Source organism: Biomphalaria glabrata, chromosome 3, assembly GCF_947242115.1.
Source record: "Biomphalaria glabrata chromosome 3, xgBioGlab47.1, whole genome shotgun sequence".
NCBI classification, from domain to species: domain Eukaryota; kingdom Metazoa; phylum Mollusca; class Gastropoda; family Planorbidae; genus Biomphalaria; species Biomphalaria glabrata.
This window is the reverse complement of record NC_074713.1, coordinates 55,890,536-55,904,575: the sequence shown is the minus strand read 5'-3', so window position 1 is coordinate 55,904,575 and position 14,040 is coordinate 55,890,536. Positions and strand designations below refer to the sequence as shown.

At 36.4% G+C, this 14,040-nt stretch overlaps 1 protein-coding gene across 9 annotated transcripts in view; it reads left to right on the top strand.

Moving 5' to 3' along the window:
• Positions 1–14,040, top strand: part of LOC129924971 (uncharacterized) — a 39,845-nt gene that overhangs the window by 20,516 nt on the left and 5,289 nt on the right. For 5 of the 9 annotated variants that reach the window (XM_056022765.1, XM_056022766.1, XM_056022760.1 and 2 more), the window contains 5 exons: positions 1,828–1,879; positions 2,337–2,471; positions 3,754–3,936; positions 10,126–10,272; positions 11,704–12,199. In XM_056022765.1, coding sequence (XP_055878740.1) covers positions 1,828–1,879; positions 2,337–2,471; positions 3,754–3,936; positions 10,126–10,272; positions 11,704–11,897 — 711 coding nt within the window. In that variant the 3' untranslated portion in view covers positions 11,898–12,199. Of the gene's footprint in view, positions 1–1,827; positions 1,880–2,336; positions 2,472–3,753; positions 3,937–5,675; positions 5,837–10,125; positions 10,273–11,703; positions 12,202–14,040 lie in introns of those variants that run through there. The other 4 variants (XR_008776830.1, XM_056022761.1, XM_056022767.1 and 1 more) reach the window with 4 other exon arrangements.

Below are 14,040 nucleotides of genomic sequence, written 5' to 3'. Positions count from 1 at the left end.
TTAATTCACGTGTAGGCCTAAACTATTCCTAATAATTATTTAAATAGTTCGAGGAACACCAAGTCAGGCCTCGCGGAACACAAAGGTTCCGCGGAACACTATTAAGAAAACACTGGTCTAAATGTTGATGAAATTTTTTTTTTAATTTACAAATAATAGAAGTACATCATTTTTTTTACAAAACTTTTATCAATTCACTCTGTCTGTCTGTCTGTATGGCAAAAAGTTTGTACCTGTTATTTCTCACACACCCAATCTCGTATTTAGCTGAAATTTTGCTTCATTTGTTTTTACCTGATAACACAAGAATAAAATTTTAAAAATAACTTATTGGTTAATTAACTATTGATAATGAATTATTTTTTTAAATAAGGGAAAGAAATTGTACTTAAAAGATGTGGTGGCATAAGTTGAATTAGTCCGCTTGAGGAATCTTTAGCCCTGAGGGAACATTTTTTAAAATTCATTTAAAAGGAGATCATGTAAGCATTCGCCGAGATACCCCCCCTTCTCCCCTCCCCCTTTCTCAACTGGTCCAGACAAGTGATAGGATCATAGCGCATTGATTAAGCTAAATGAAAACCATTGGTGTAAATATTTCTATCACACAGATTTATATATCTAGGTCAGTCTGCTGTACAATTACATAAAGATAGACTAATACTATAGATAAAAACGAGCTATTTATAGAGACATTACACAGAAATATCATAAGGCGCATTGGTATGACCACATTCCAGATACAGAAATCCTAAAGTAAGCCAACATGTACAGTATCGATGTCACAGTAAAAAAGATCCCAATTTCGATAGGCGGGAGTTGTAGTCCGCATGCAAGAATAATTGCCTTTCCGTATGACCTTTGTACGGGGAGTTGTGTGTAGGAAAGCGCTCCCAATGGGGGTCAATGCAAGCAGCAAACACTATAAAGACACTCTCAAGAGCTCCAGTGTAATATTGACATTTACCGCTGGGAAGCACTAGCTCTCAATCTCTCCTCATGGCGTGAAGCTGTGAGTGTTGGAGTTTTGAGATTTGAAGCAAGAAGAGTGACCAGCGTGAAAAAGCGCCGAACTAACAACTAACTAAAAGCTGAGAGAAAAAGCAAGCCTATCTACAACTGGCCCAACCCACCCAGGCCACGTATGCGGTCGGCTTTTTAAAGTGAGGATTGGACTTTACAGTCATCTACGAGTCCATAGGATATGAGAAATGTGCTCATCTTCGATCACGAAGGAGGATATATATAAATTATTTCTCTAGTGCTATTAAAGCATGGAATGGGTTGCCAGAGCTAGCTAGGAAAACTAGTGACTTGCAGAGTTTAGGTCATTGGTTAATATGCAAGGCTAAAGGACGCGAAGGACGTAATCATCTTCTTTTTTTTTTTGAAGTAACGTCTATATTATATAAAATTAGATAAATATTTACATATAAGGAAAAAAAGTAAAGTTTACCTTTCAGACCATACGGTCTATATCTCAGATGTTGTTAAGGTAACCTGTTTCTGTGGCCTATGGTTTAGGAAGGTGTCATGTGGCCAGTACAATGATCAACTGCCTTTAATTTTATTCAACTAATGTCAGGTACTCATTAGAGCTGGGTGGACTCAGAGATGCTCTTAAGCTCCCGAAATTAAAAATCCCAGTCTATAATTACATGAATGATTTTAACTAATTGATTCAATTACATTTAATATAACTTTTGTTGTTTTTTTAAAAGTATTTTTATGTTCTTCTTGGTAAAATCTTGAAACAAAATAAGTAATTTATCACACAGTTTATAAAATTTTAATCATTGAATTTTTAAATACCTGTCTTTGTTTCAGGTCTGCATAAATGGACAATGTGTCAGCGACCCATACGCTCCTCAAATTGATGGTGTGTAACTTAAAGATCTTAAATATTCTTTTTCTTATTCACCTAATCAGAACTGAATATTGATTTTTTAAAATAAACTAATTTATATTGGTACTACGTTAGTTGCATATAGTACATTTTTACGATAATAGGCCAAATGTTTTTGAAATTATGGTCGCTTTAGTTGTGTCCATTGTAAAACACATTTTTTTAAACTGCCATCAATGTACCTTTATGTACATTATAAAGCTAACTTAATTTTCCCAGTAATACTTTTCTCTTTAGAAGTAGTAAATCTTAATACTGTGCTATTGCTGCTACTCTGTGGTTAATGCAGCTCTGTTAATTAACTATTGATAATGAATTATTTCTTTAAATAAGGGAAATAAATCGTACTTAAAAGATGTGGTGGCATTAAGTTGAATTAGTCCGCTTGAGGAATCATTTGAGCAGCTCTGTTACATTTTACTCTCTCTAGAAAACTGTGCATTTGGAGACAGACCGAGCTATTCTTGCAGTTTGTATATCAATGACTTTATGGGCAACTGTTACTCTACTCTTAACTATCGAGCATGTTGTGACACGTGTAACAAAGTGTCTAGGCCCGTGAAAGGTAAACCTCAATACACACATTCAATGATCTATTACGTCATACATAATGCCATACATGTCAATTCATGTCTAGTAACGCTTAGAGTATCTTAGAGGAATGTAATCCTTCAGAATTAAGATATATGGCTAAATATGTAGGCTTTGGTCTCCTTAGATAAATGTAGATGTTATTTCTCCAACACCTATTCTTGTATCAAGTGGAAACTTGAATAATTATTCATTGTAGCAGAGAAAACATGAATCAATTAAAAATAAACCCATTAGTCAATTCATTATTGGCAATTAATGATTGTGATTGATATCGAATAAAGGAAACTAAAGCTGTAAATGCGGGTTTTTTTCCTTCCTATTGCTAACTGAAGAAGGTGAAGATCCGGACACCTCCCTGTTCGAGTTAGAGCCCGATGTAGTAGAGCTGTTGATTACTTCTAAAGAACAAATGTTGGCTGACTTTTAGAATGTGTTCAAGTGTGAGCTTACAGAACGAGACCTGTGCCAGGGTAGAACAGATGTACACCTCAGTGGAAGAGATGACGAGCCCCGAGCTGAAAACTTTAAACGAGGTGGTAGAAACCCAGAGCCACGAAATACGCAGCGAAGTCAGAACCAGCAAAGTGTGTGAAGTCCGGAGTAAGACTAGGTTTTTGGACATTCAGTTATTGCCAATTGTGATGTATTTGAAATTAAAATGTTACTGTTACTTTGGAACCCCGAGTAGTGAGGTTCTTTAAGTTCGTCGTGTCATGTGGTGCAGTTTGCAGAGAGCCTGGATATGGGAGATTCGTTACAATACTTATGATATGGCACTCAAAATGTTGGCCAATAGTAAGTAATGCCTGGCTGATTTTGACACTCAGTCCGCCTCTGTACCAAACGGTGATAATTATCTATACGAATCCATAATTATTAAATGGAGTTGACAATTTTCATAGTTCAATGCCAAAAAAAAACAACACATACATATTTTATAGTTCGTCCATCGTGGTTTTGCACTGGGTTTTGTGCTTCCTCATGTGGTTGGTCAGACCTATGTGAGCCCGGAATGTTTGGCTGCACGCTGGGCAGGTTATTCCAGCTGGAGCTAGTGTAATTGGCCTTGCTTTTCTTCTCTGGTGTTTTTCTTCTGCCAGCGCTGTTCTATTTTCCTCAGCAATTTGTGCGCCATATATGCTCTATTAAAACACACAGCGAATCAATAGTTCATAACTTTACACACCAGAAAGACTTTTTTAAAAGAATTCTCCATATAGGCCTAATTTAAATTTGAGATTGTACCACTTTAGGCTGTGAATACGGAGATAGAATCATCGATTGTACAAAAGATCACTGCTTGAATTCACAAGTGGATTGCTGCGGCACGTGTAACTATGGCACCCCCTTTACCCCAATGTATAGCACCAGAAGAAGCACACCTGAAAGATTAGCCACGACAGTAAATCCCCTTGTGCTATTCACTTCAATTAAAGGTAGGGAAATTTGTTGACATTTAATGGGATGTACGAACTACTAGTTTTTAACAATAAGTACTATCAGGCGTTCATATGCAATTCTTGCGAAAAGTTTATATCAGATTGTTTCTATTTAATAATTTGATTGCCAGGGGAACAAAGGATTTTTTGTGTCTGTTTGTCTTTGCTATCGGTGTTTTGTATCTCTTTAGTGATGGTAAAATCACAAAATCCTGACCCAAAGGATGACCTTTTATTTCTAGAATCTTTTTAGCTTGTAGCTGCCCGAATGGGGTTTGTTTTTTTGCCAATGATTTTACCAGCAGCATTTAGGATTCTATGCAATTCTTGATAGAAATGAGAAAGCTGGGTGAGCTTTGATGTCCTCCATTAGTGACATCCTGATATATATGCGTTTTCGTAATAGCTACTCGGATTTGCAGGCGCTCTCAATTACCCATAAGACTTCGAAGCACTTTAAAATATGTATTCACAAGGGGCAAAGGTCAATGAGTAGCCATACATGGGTGTCCTTATCGTTACAAATTGAATCGTCTCTTCTTCTAGCTACACTTTTTAGTTTCGGGATTTGTAGTTAAAGATTTCTTAATTCTACTTGATATCCTAATATCTTCTTTTTTTTTTTTTATCTCACTCGATGTGAGGACGTAACTGGAGCGGTGGTTCTCACACTGTATTGTTGTGGTTACAGTACAAGAACATGAAGACATTTCTGGACGGGGTACGTAGTTATGATCGCTGCCATTGTGGAACCTTCAGACAAGACTTTGGTCCATGCCTGGTCGTTGAATAAATTTGTTCCCAATGAATTGTCTGGATAATGGCGCTTACGGCGTCGATTATCTACTGGACATTTTACAAGGTGATATTGTAGGTTTACAGCTGTATTGCCCACTGACAGGTAACGAGAACATTCTTAGGGACTTTTAGGGCCTCGAAGGTGGCTGCGTGGTCAGTTGTCATTATCCCCTGTTTAATATAATAAGGCTTGTCTTTGAGTCCGAAGATTAGTTTCAAATGTGTATCCCGCGGCCTTTGTGAGTGACCTTCATCTGTCTTGTTCCGAGGCCGCATGCAACCAGGTACTCTGTTCTATGTCAGCTAGGGCAAGTTAGCGCCTAAGCTGGTCTTGAAGCGTTTGCATGGGGCGCCTCTGTTACCTCGACCACCTTTTAGCTCACCAAAAAAGACTGCCTTTGGCATAAGTTCGTCCCCCACAGGGGATACGTGCCCTGCCCAGCGTAACTGTCGGACCATAAGAAGTCCCTCTAATATAACAAGGTATAATGTTATTTTATATTATTTCTATAGTCGCTTAGTCTCTAAACTTAGGCTCTCATATTTTATTTTCTATCGATTCACTCTGTCTGTCTGGTAAAAAGTTTGAACACGTTTTTTTTTTCTCACATTCATTCTCGGATCTACGACAAGGAATGTGGCAAAGATTTGGCAATGTTGAAAATTTAATTATTTTGTGTGTGTGTGTGTGAGGATCTGATTTCTGCAGTTTACCAGTATTTTGACATGCTTATCTTTAAATACTTTTATGTCTACAGGTTTTTCTTTTGTTACATTTCCCAGGCCTCATTTAGCATAATTCTTCTTCTTTGTTGCCAAGCATTGTATATATGCGAATCTAAAACACTAAAACTGTACTTTGCAAAAGCCGCTCTTTTTTTTTGGAGCATTCAAGATATAGTCTTGTAATGTATTTTTTTTTTTTAAATACTGTACAGATTGTGTGAACAAGACTTGAGACCAGAACTGTGCACTAACTTTAGCGTCTGCCTAATACAGCCAACACAGTGCTGTCACTACTGCTCGTCATATTACACGTCTGCAACTACAAGTACCACGACAACGAGACCATTGATAACATCCACTTCACCCAAAACTAGTAAGCAATGTATTGGTAGTAAATGTGACGTTAAAAAAAATACTTAAAAAAAAACAGAGCTTATATTAATTTCTATGAATTAGTTTGGATCAGTCATGTAATTAAATTTGTAATAGAGCTAGACTAACATTAATACATCTGCGATTAAATAGTCCTTAAAAAAACTAGACAAGATTCTGCTACTACGCTCTTGCACACGCTCCATTGGCTTCCTGTGAAAGCGAGAATCGATCACAAGGTCGCCACACTTTGTCATCAGTGTATAAATAACAATGAGATGCCCTTGTACCTTAGCGAACTGATTACTCCATATGTCCCCCAGAGAGCCCTGCGCTCAATGGACTCAACGCTTTTAGTAGTGCCACGTTTCTCCCTCAAAAGCTACGGTCTGCGTGCTTTTTCAGTTCACGGACCAAAGGTTTGGAACTCACTCCCCATTGATCTCAGACAGACAACATGCTACACCACTTTTAAGAAGAACATTGAGATCTGTTTAAAACTTTTTTTTAGGTTAGTTTGTCATTGTAACTCTCGTGTTTATGTTTGTAATGTTGTTACAGCGCCTTGAGCCTACATTTTGTTTGTTAACAGCGCTTTATAAATAAAATTATTATTAAATTTGATCTGTATGATCTAGAGCTTAGAGCTAGACCAGTAGACATTGAGCTATAGACTTGTGATGGTTTAAGATTTGATCTGGATGATGTAGAGCTTAGAGCTAGACCAGTAGACATTGAGCTATAGACTTCTGTTAGTTTGAGATTTGATCTGGATGATGTAGAGCTTAGAGCTAGACCAGTAGACATTGATCTATAGACTTCTGTTAGTTTAAGATTTGATCTGGATGATGTAGAGCTTAGAGCTAGACCAACAGACATTGAGCTATAGACTTCTGTTAGTTTGAGATTTGATCTGGATGATGTAGAGCTTAGAGCTAGACTAGTAGACATTGAGCTATAGAACTCTGCTACTTTGAGATTTGAACTGTATGATATAGAGCTTAGAGCTAGACCAGTAGACATTGAGTTATAGACTTCTGTTAGTTTGAGATTTGATCTGGATGATTCAGAGCTAGACAAGTAGACATTGAACTATAGAACTCTGCTAGTTTGAGATTTGATCTGGATGATTCAGAGCTAGACTAGTAGACATTGAGCTATAGAACTCTGCTACTTTGAGATTTGATCTGTATGATGCAGAGCTTAGAGCTAGACATTGAACTATAGAACTCTGCTAGTTTGAGATTTGATCTGGATGATTCAGAGCTAGACTAGTAGACATTGAGCTATAGAACTCTGCTACTTTGAGATTTGATCTGTATGATGCAGAGCTTAGAGCTAGACATTGAACTATAGAACTCTGCTAGTTTGAGATTTGATCTGGATGATTCAGAGCTAGACTAGTAGACATTGAGCTATAGAACTCTGCTACTTTGAGATTTAATCTGTATGATGTAGAGCTTAGAGCTAGACCAGTAGACATTGAGCTATAGGACTCTGCTAGTTAGAGATTTGATTTGGATGATTCAGAGCTAGACCAGTAGACATTGATCTATAGAACTCTGCTAGTTTGAGATTTGATCTGGATGATTCAGAGCTAGACCAGTAGACATTGAGCTATAGAACTCTGCTAGTTATCTTATCTTATCTTATATAATACAGACGTTACTTCAAAAAAGAAGATGATTACGTCCTACGCGTCATGCATTTAGTCATGCATATTAACCAATGACTTAAATTCTGCCAAGTCACTGGTTTTCCTGGCTAGCTCAGGCAACCCATTTGAGATTTGATCTGTATGATGCAGAGCTTAGAGCTAGACATTGAACTATAGAACTCTGCTAGTTTGAGATTTGATCTGGATGATTCAGAGCTAGACTAGTAGACATTGAGCTATAGACTTCTGTTAGTTTGAGATTTGATCTGTATGATGTAGAGCTTAGAGCTAGACCAGTAGACATTGAGCTATAGACTTCTGTTAGTTTGAGATTTGATCTGGATGATGTAGAGCTTAGAGCTAGATCTGTAGACATTGAACTATAGACTTCTGTTAGTTTGAGATTTGAGCTGGATGATGTAGAGCTTAGAGCTAGACCAGTAGACATTGAGCTATAGACTTCTGTTAGTTTGAGATTTGATCTGGATGATGTAGAGCTTAGAGCTAGACTAGTAGACATTGAGCTATAGAACTCTGCTAGTTTGAGATTTGATCTGGATGATTCAGAGCTAGACCAGTAGACATTGATCTATAGAACTCTGCTAGTTTGAGATTTGATCTGGATGATTCAGAGCTAGACTAGTAGACATTGAGCTATAGAACTCTGCTAGTTTGAGATTTGATCTGGATGATTCAGAGCTAGACCATCAGACATTGAGCTATAGACTTCTGTTTGAGATTTGATCTGGATGATGTAGAGCTTAGAGCTAGACCAGTAGACATTGAGCTATAGACTTCTGTTTGAGATTTGATCTGTATGATCTAGATTCTAGAGCTTAGAGCTAGACCAGTAGACATTGAGCTATAGAACTCTGCTAGTTTGAGATTTGATCCAAGTTTTGCTTTTTTTTTTCTCCAAACATTTTTTTTTTAGTCCTGTGCGAGGCTACCTTTAATCTAAGGCCAGCCCTGGACGAACTTTCAACCGTGGCGAGGGGCGATTCCTCAGTTCATATGATCATCCAGAAGGAATGGCAATGTTCTATCACTTTCGAGAAGGCCTTCGACGACACTATAAAAAGAGAGAAGGTCATGACAGTTCAGATTCACGAGTTACATTTAGTCCAGTACAGTCAAGTCCAGTGTGAAGTCACCCAGTTGAATCCATTACAGTCAAGTCCAGTGTGAAGTCACCCAGTTGAATCCAGTACAGTCAAGTCCAGTGGGAAGTCGCCCAGTTGAATCCAGTACAGTCAAGTCCAGTGGGAAGTCGCCCAGTTGAATCCAGTACAGTCAAGTCCAGTGTGAAGTCACCCAGTTGAATCCAGTACAGTCATGTCCAGTGTGAAGTCACCCAGTTGAATCCATTACAGTCAAGTCCAGTGTGAAGTCGCCCAGTTGAATTCATTACAGTCAAGTCCAGTGTGAAGTCACCCAGTTGAATCCATTACAGTCAAGTCCAGTGGGAAGTCGCCCAGTTGAATCCATTACAGTCAAGTCCAGTGGAAAGTCGCCCAGTTGAATCCATTACAGTCAAGGACGAGGCTGAGAGGCCAGTAGAGTTTGATACAACAGTACAGAGTTTGATACAACAGTACAGAGTTTGATACAACAGTACAGAGTTTGATACAACAGTACAGAGTTTATACATCAGTACAGAGTTTGATACAACAGTACAGAGTTTAATACAACAGTACAGAGTTTGATACAAAAGTACAGAGTTTATACATCAGTACAGAGTTTATACATCAGTACAGAGTTTATACATCAGTACAGAGTTTATACATCAGTACAGAGTTTGATACAACAGTACAGAGTTTATACATCAGTACAGAGTTTATACATCAGTACAGTATGGTTAAGCATTTTTACAGACACTGTTACGTGTTACCAATTGTACAGTATTGACTAATTGACTCCTTTTTTGAAGTGACCCTCATGTTTCATAGAGATATTAGACATTAATTAAGTTTTATGGAGCCCGAATTGTCAAGTTGAGTAGGTTGTGAAGTGTTTGCATAAAGCCTGGATAGAAAGAGTGACGTTACAATATTGTAGTCTTTCGATCGTGACTGTGTTATTGTGTAATTGTGTGTGTATATGTATACATAGCTCCTCCATCGTGGTTGAATATGAACACGTTTCTTGTCTTCTATGAACTCGACTATGACTATAAGTCCAATCCTCGCTTTAAAAAGGCAGTATATTTTTCTGCTTCAAAGAATGTAAAATTGTGAATTAATGTGTATTATTGCTTATCAAATAGTATTTCAGTCTATACCAACTCTATACCACTGTGTATATTACAGAGAGAGTATCATCGTGATGCGTGCATTAAAGTTTTTAAATTGTGTTAAAAGAATGTGACGTGTATAATTGTAATCAAAAAATGCAAATTATTGTTTCAATTGTGTAGACTACAAAAGTTGTTTTCGCTTAAAGATATTAGTGACGTTATAATACACGAAATTGCTGTTTTAATCGTACCTGCCCCCACTAATCCCTTAGATTATAATCTTTTTCATTAGTTGCTAAACATTTAGATAAAAATAATGTATGCTGCAAGTCACAAATCGAAGAGCACTGAAGACATTCTTGATGATATAGTATGTATTTTTTAAAATTGTCTACAGAATGTGAACCAGGAGATCTAGACTTGAGGCCAGAACTGTGCACTAACACTAGTGTCTGCCAGACAAAGTCATCACTATGCTGTCACTATTGCTCGTTACATTACAAGTCTGCAAATACAAGTACCACACAATTAACGCCCCCCAACGGTAGGAAATTTTGTAACCAATTGTGTGTAAATACATTAAATATTTTTCGAATGCTTATTCAGTTTTGAAGATGAACTACATCCTGGCCCAAACTTCCCGCAGGACGAAGGGGGAAGGCAGCGGGCAGGGTTTGCACTCATGAACATCGAGACCACCTAACGACAGCCCAGAACGCATAACAAACGATTAAGCAGCCATTCGTGTTTTATTACATGTGTTTTATCTGACGTTTGAGCTTTTGGTAGTGTAAATGATTTGCGATTTGTATCTAGGTTCTAAGCTTTAAACTATTCCTTTGTTTAATAAACGTGTTTTAGAAAAGATACATAGCCATTAAATGATCTTTTATATACGTAAAAATATTTTGAGTCAAGAGAAGTTAATCAAAAGATTGTACCTGTACTTTCATTCAATATAGACTCATATGTATCACTGGAAATAAAATAGTGTATATCTATATGTATCAAAGATTGTGTATCATTATGCATTTTTATGAAAAACTGGCTTGCATAATTATTATAACAATAAAAACGGTTAACTTTCAGAAATCATAAAGTAGCCTAAGCAAAAGAGATTTTCCAAGCTGTAAAATCAGATTTTCACAAGATTTTCTATAAGTGTCACAGGTTGAGGAAAGGACAGACTGACAGACCACGCAAAGCTATGGCGGCTTTCCTGCCTTTCGGTGGCCAGTAATATTGTCGAGAGAATAATAATAATCTTTATTATCCATTAGGAAATGTGTCTTACATTTTGTGCATTACACCAATTAAAACATTAGAACTATAAAAAAAACAAAATATACAGTAGGCCTAGATATTTCGATCTGCTTAATTTGCCTTAGCTCTTGTAAGTGGAAACAATTATCATGATGTCAGTTATGGTAGAAACTTTGTTTACAATAAGAAATTTTAATGAGGTTTATAATAATAATAATAAAGCTTGTCTTCGAGTCTGAAGATTAATGAGTAGTGCAGTATTTCACGTGGCTACATAGCCCTAACTGTGACCAACATATTTTGCCACAATCAGCCATTCAGCGCAGACATAACCATTGAGTGAGGTTTCTACAAAACACGAAATGCCTCGTTTCCTGTTTTATTGAAGTAATTTTTTTCTTTATAATAACAAAAAATATTCAACCATGTATTGGAAATGTTTATTTATCGGTATTCTGTTCAGTCCATAGGTTTGTTGTTTCCTTATTTAAACTAATCCACTTTATCGGTTGCTTAAATTTTGTTTTGTGAGCTAGAGGTATTTGTATTTTTTGACACATCGCACAATTTAGGCCATGTCCTGCCCATAATCCATCAAAGGAACTAGAGGTCAACATATCTAACTTTGATTAAGTCGTGCAAGAAGCAGTACTGTTTACAGTAGTCGAGACATGATGAAAGTAATGTATAATTATCTGTTTACTTTCAACAGAGTGTGTACTAGGAGAACCAGATTTAAGTCCACAGCTGTGTACTAGCCGTAGTATCTGCCAGACACAGCCATTGATGTGCTGTAAATATTGTTCTTCCCAAGACAATTCTGCAAGCCATCTCTCTTTATACACTATTGGGATATATTGTTTTTGTATTGTGTTCTTTCTTTATATTAAAACAAATGTCTATTAAGTAGATAAAGTATAAATGTCTATTAGGTAGCTAAAGTACAAGACTCTTAGGTAGATAAAGTACTTACCCTTGTTCGGAATTTTTTTAAAGTTTTTGTCTATTTCTTATCTTTATACCATTTTAAGCATTGTTTACACAAGGAAATCAATTATAATGAAGCAATCTATCAATCATAATGAAGCAATCGTTGGTGTACTGTGCATGAAATAATAGACCTCTAAAACATGTAACCAAGGCCGGCCTTAGATAATGAGCCTGCTTGTCCTTAAAAGTCATTATGAGGAACATTTTGTACATCCTCTTATAATTCTGGATCTAGAGATAAATTATGTTGCTTGTTTTTATTTCTTTTATTAAAGTTTCAAGTTCTTTATATAATGTGTTGCCTTTTCCATTTATAGTTATTCTATAGTTTGCTGCACTAGTTTGTTATGTGTCTTTTAAAGTAAATGAGCTTTCCAATTTTATTTTTAAAATCATTGACCAGAAGTATCTAATACCTTATCACCTGATTCGCCTTAGAATTTATTTATAATTCTATAAAGAAAACTTAACTAGACCCCACACCAGATGTGGAAAAATATACAGGTCATGACTGGGTTTGCATTCATCTTTAATCTTGGAAATTGAAGGCATTGCCATTCATTGTATATCATTTGTTTGTCTTCAGTGAAATTATTACAGGATTGTTTCCACAGTATTTTAAAATTTGCTATGTTGTCTTCTTGATCAGTTATTTTATTTAATGTACCGTACACCTTAATAATGTTGATTCATCTATATTATATTATTTCTGTAAGCAAGTACTCTATAATTCATGAAATTCTAAAACAGTGTATGATGCTGGCAAAAACTTGTTCCTGCAGATTACCTAACAGCTGTATGCTGGTATTTGAGTTTGGTGTAAACAAATACAGACAAAACTCCACAAAGAAATGACAGAAGAGGGAACTGTTTCAAAATTTTAATCACAACAAATAGTTCATAACAAATAGTTCATCCTAATTTTAGGTAAATAACAAGCCTTACATGCAGGTAATAACCTTAGTACTTTATTTCCTCACATAGATAGTTTCATTATGCAACTCGCAAGTAACATTCCAGAAAAGCTGTGACTCAAACAGTATCCCTACAAAATAACTGTCCAGATATCCTGGCTACATTAATTTAAAAAAAAAAGTAAATGTTCGAAGTTAATATGCGAAAAAAAAAAAGTTATAAAATAATTTTATCTAGTGCAATGCAATGTTGGTAAACAAATTAACAATCAGGCCTTCAAGGGCCATAATTCTGAAATTCATCAGCAGAAGTAGAAAGACAATAGTATAAAGCCTGTGAGGCCACTGATCTTGTATCGACACTTGCTGTTCCTTTGGATCTAGATCAGTTGCTTGGAGAGAGGGAAACTGCTGAGGAGATATAGTTTCGACCATTGCCATTGCACAGGATTCATTTCCATATAGTAGTTTCACAACTGAAGGATCACAATTAAATCAAGCTGGAACTTTTCTCATCTGGAGTCTTTGATCTCCCATCAAACTTTTACTCAGGTGGCAAATAGGGGAATGCTCTTCAGATATGGCAAATATCGAAGAAATAAAATACTTATGGTATACCAAAATCGAACCTGCTGCCTGTATGAAAAGGAAGGATCCACAAAGATTATGGCACCTTAACTGAAAGTAAAGGCAGCTATCCAGAGAGCTTAATAGGCCACCCCCAGCTGGTTGTGCGCAGGGTTAACAACAGTCATATAAAAAAAATATTGTTGGGAAAGCTAAAACAAATATGAATAATATAAAGTTTATTTTTTAAAAATGATTAGGCTATAATAAAACGCCCTAAACGTTGAAGGAAAAAGCATTGATCACACAATAAGCCTTCTATGATGGACTAGAAGAATTTATGACAAGGCAACACTGCAGGACATCAAAATAGTTCTAGGAGATTTCAATGCCAAAATTGGAAAAGAATTTGCCTTCAGACCAATAATCGGCAAAGAAAACTTATATGAAGAGGCAAATAATAATGGCCTAACATTACTGGGTTTGGCCTCAGGAAAAGGAATGTCTATCTGTAGCACTAAATTCCAGCATAAGAAAATGTACAAAGCAACATGGATCTCACCTGATGGAAAAACCGA